General features: G+C 24.6%; 2 protein-coding genes across 2 annotated transcripts; both read right to left on the bottom strand.

Moving 5' to 3' along the window:
• Nucleotides 1-321: 321 nt before the first annotated feature.
• On the bottom strand, nt 322-855 carry T310_9335 (uncharacterized protein; the record flags this gene model as incomplete). Its single annotated transcript, XM_013468203.1, has 1 exon — nt 322-855. A coding segment is annotated over one exon (534 nt), but the record flags the coding sequence as incomplete, so codon positions are not given.
• T310_9336 (uncharacterized protein) lies at nt 723-1,172 on the bottom strand (the record flags this gene model as incomplete). The annotated part of the gene is made up of 1 exon (XM_013468204.1): nt 723-1,172. A coding segment is annotated over one exon (450 nt), but the record flags the coding sequence as incomplete, so codon positions are not given.
• Nucleotides 1,173-3,651: the final 2,479 nt, after the last annotated feature.

Raw genomic sequence — 3,651 nt, forward strand, 5'->3', positions numbered from 1 at the left:
CTGTTTTCTAAAGAAGGCCAGGGAAGCCTAGTTGAATTCCTAAAGGAATCAAAAATAGCTACTAGGAGATGGCACCTAGGGGCTAACTAATAACTAAACAAGGATTACCTAATCATGCTTACTAAGCCACCCCTATTCTATGACTCTCCCCTCTTTCTTTATCAAATCAACCTATACCTACTATTCCTTGACTTTTTATTCATATTATACTACTGCCTATCTCTTATTTCCTATTTCTGTCCCTCATAGAAGGTTCCCACTGTTGACTGGTCTATAGCATAACCCACCTGTATATAGATATTAGCTACTAAGCCCTACTGCCTAGGTAGTAGGCAGAGCGTGCATAGTCTCTGACTGAAAAACGCTCTCTAAAATGGAAGAATAATAATAATAATTAGTAGCCTCTATAACCTTTTTAATCACATGTTCAGTAAAAAGCAGCTTAGGGTCTAGGTACACTCCTAACCATTTTATGAGCTTTTGGGGTTTAATTAGGTAATCACCTAGCCTAATTTGGTATAAGCTATTATCTAGGTCTAGGGATCCCTTAGTATAAAAATGAATAAGCTGTATTTTTTCTTCGTCAAATTGAATACAGCTTTCTAGCCCTTTCTCAAATAGCTTAGAGGCTGCTTTTTCTAGAAGCCTGCAATTAGCTTCTAGACTTCTAGAGCTTGCTACTAAGGCTATATTATCAATATAGCTTAGATACCTGACCTGATTTAGTTGAGCTCTCTCTTTCTCATCTGTTTCCTCACTAGTCTCAAAGAGGTATCTAATATAGATGAGAAAAAGGATAGGGGAGATAGGAGAGCCCTTGGGTATGCCAATTTGAATAGGGACCTCCTGACAGTCTCATTGTCAAAAGCTAGTTGAATCTTTCTATCTGATAGAAATGATGAGATCCAACTAATTAGGCTATAAGGAAGCCCTAGCCTAATACATACTTTTAGCAATTGATTTATAGAGACATGGTCAAAGGCCCCTTTAATATCAATAAATAAAGTAGTAGTCATCTCCTTTCTATGCCTAGCAGTCTGAATATCATGAACTAGTGATAAGACTGCATCTATAGCTGATTTTCTTTGCCTACCTCCTATTTGGTCATGATATAGTAGGCTAGATGACTCAGCTAGGGTAGAAAGCCTCCTAGCTATAATCTTTTCAACTATTTAAATAATATCTTAATTATAAATTTATTATTAATTATAAAAATAATTATTGTTATTAGATTTTCTTATTTTTTATTAGACATTTTTTTATTTATATTTATTTAGATATTTATAAAAGAGGTAAATTATTTTAAATTTAATATAAAAATATTAAATATAAGGTCTTATAATAGTATATTGTTATATTTTATTGTTAACCTTTTTTATAAATAAAAAGTTATAAAAAATATTATAGTAAAACTTATAATTTATAAAGGTCTTTATAAAAATCTTATAATAAAACTAAAAGAATATATAAAAAAGTTATATAAAAAACTTGCTTAAATTATATAATTATTATTATTATACTTAAAGTACCTAAATATTACAAAAAAACTATATTATTTATAATATTATATATTAATTTAAGTGTTTATAAAAAATATAATAACTATTTATAAGTATTAAATAAACTAAAAATATATTTATATTATAATATATAGCTATTTATCCTAATCTAAATCTAAAAGATAAGCTCTTAATAACTTACTCTACTTGTTTAGACTTAAAAAAAGACTTCCTAAGCTTATTAATACTTATATAGATTATTCTAGATTTTTAGCTTTTTATAAGCCTATAATATATAAAGCCTTAAAGAGATTATACTTAATATTATTAGGCTACTGTACTAATTAAGTCTTAAAAGGGCAGATAATACCTTTAAATACTATACCTTAAATCTTAATATACCTAAGTATCTTTATTAAGACTTTTACTTATTTTAGATAGAATATAAAACTAGAAATTATCCCTCTTTTTATCTTATAGTAGGCTTAGTAAGTTAATTATATAGCCTCTCTAAGAGGTAATAAATCTTTTAATAAAAACTTTTTTACTAGATTAGTTATATTTATACTATTATATTATTTTAAATATATTACCTTTAATACCTTTTTATAATTATTCTCAGTCCTATTAGTTTTAAAGATCTCTAAATAGTAGTTAGTATTATCTATAATAATTTTAAGAGGCTTATTATACCTAGGGTATTATTAATTAAGAAAATGAGTAGGAACTATACTTTAAAGAGGTATATAAAATATAAATAAGCTAGTATTTATAGTAGCTATTAGTTTTTATTATAATATATAATAGTCTTATTAATACCTATATTATATAGAACTAATTCCATAGTAATATTCATAATAACCTCTTATAAGAGATTTAGGACTATAGTTTATAATATCCCTTTATCTTAGAATATCTAGACCTAGATTATAAGTTATACCTTATTTATAAAAGCCTATAAGATAAAGACTACTATCTTAAAGACTTTAACCTTCCCTAATTTATTAACAATTTGGTTTAATAAGATCTAAATACTAATCCTTATATTATTTAAGAACTAGGTTATAATTATTTTAAGCCTAGTAGAATTAATTATATATAAGAAGTATTACTTGACTATAACTAATATACTACCTATAAGTAGATTCTCTAATATCCATAGGAAAATCCTATTATTATATAGTTCCTTTATATAGCCTTAAGAGAACTAAAAAGACTTTCCTTTATTAGACCTTAATAATAGGTATAATAGCTTACTACTCTTAAGGGATAAAATAGCTTATAAATAACTTAAGATTCTAATTAATAAGTCTTCTACCTATAGTATCTTATATAGGGCTTAGGTAGCTAAGCTTTTCTAGTAAATAAATCTACTTATTTAGGATAAGACCTTTATAACTTATTACTAACTATACCTTTAATATTATTAATCATACCTTAAGAGATATATACTTTAATCTTTTTAGTAACTTTAAACCTTTAGTAGTCTCTTTATATTTTTAAAATTAATTTTTAATATTTCTAGTTATACTATATAGTACCTATAAAGATATTATATTTTAAATATTTGGCCTTACTTAAAAATTATTTACTTTTATAAGAATATATAACAGATAAAACCTTTTATAAAAAATTAAGACTTTAGTAAGTAATCAGTAAAGATATCTTAAGGCTCTATAATTTTATTAAAAAGACATACCTATCTAATAGCTTAGTAAGGGCTATATCTAATTTAGACTTCTTTATTAGTAAATATCCTTATATTTATAAATAAAGAAATTATAAAGCTTAATAAGATATTATTATAGTAATTCCCTAATAAGATATTTAGTTTTCTATACCTAAAATAAATATAACCTTAATAATAATAAATATAAGGAATAAGGTACTACTAAGGTCTTATAAAGTATTAATTATAGCTCTTTACCCCTATTAGTCTTATAGCTTAAAATTAGAACCCTTATTATATTATTTTAGAATCTGGACCTAAACTAAGGACTCTATAATAAAATCTAATTAATAATTGATTTATACTTTTATATACTACCTTAAGGTATAGATTAATAATAGCAAGTTTAATAAAGAGTATTACTTTATTTATTAAATCTAGCTTTATAATAATAAAAGGGAGCTTTATTTTTATTTTTTATTT

Source organism: Rasamsonia emersonii, assembly GCF_000968595.1.
Source record: "Rasamsonia emersonii CBS 393.64 chromosome Unknown ctg1118621762097, whole genome shotgun sequence".
Lineage (NCBI taxonomy): Eukaryota > Fungi > Ascomycota > Eurotiomycetes > Eurotiales > Trichocomaceae > Rasamsonia > Rasamsonia emersonii.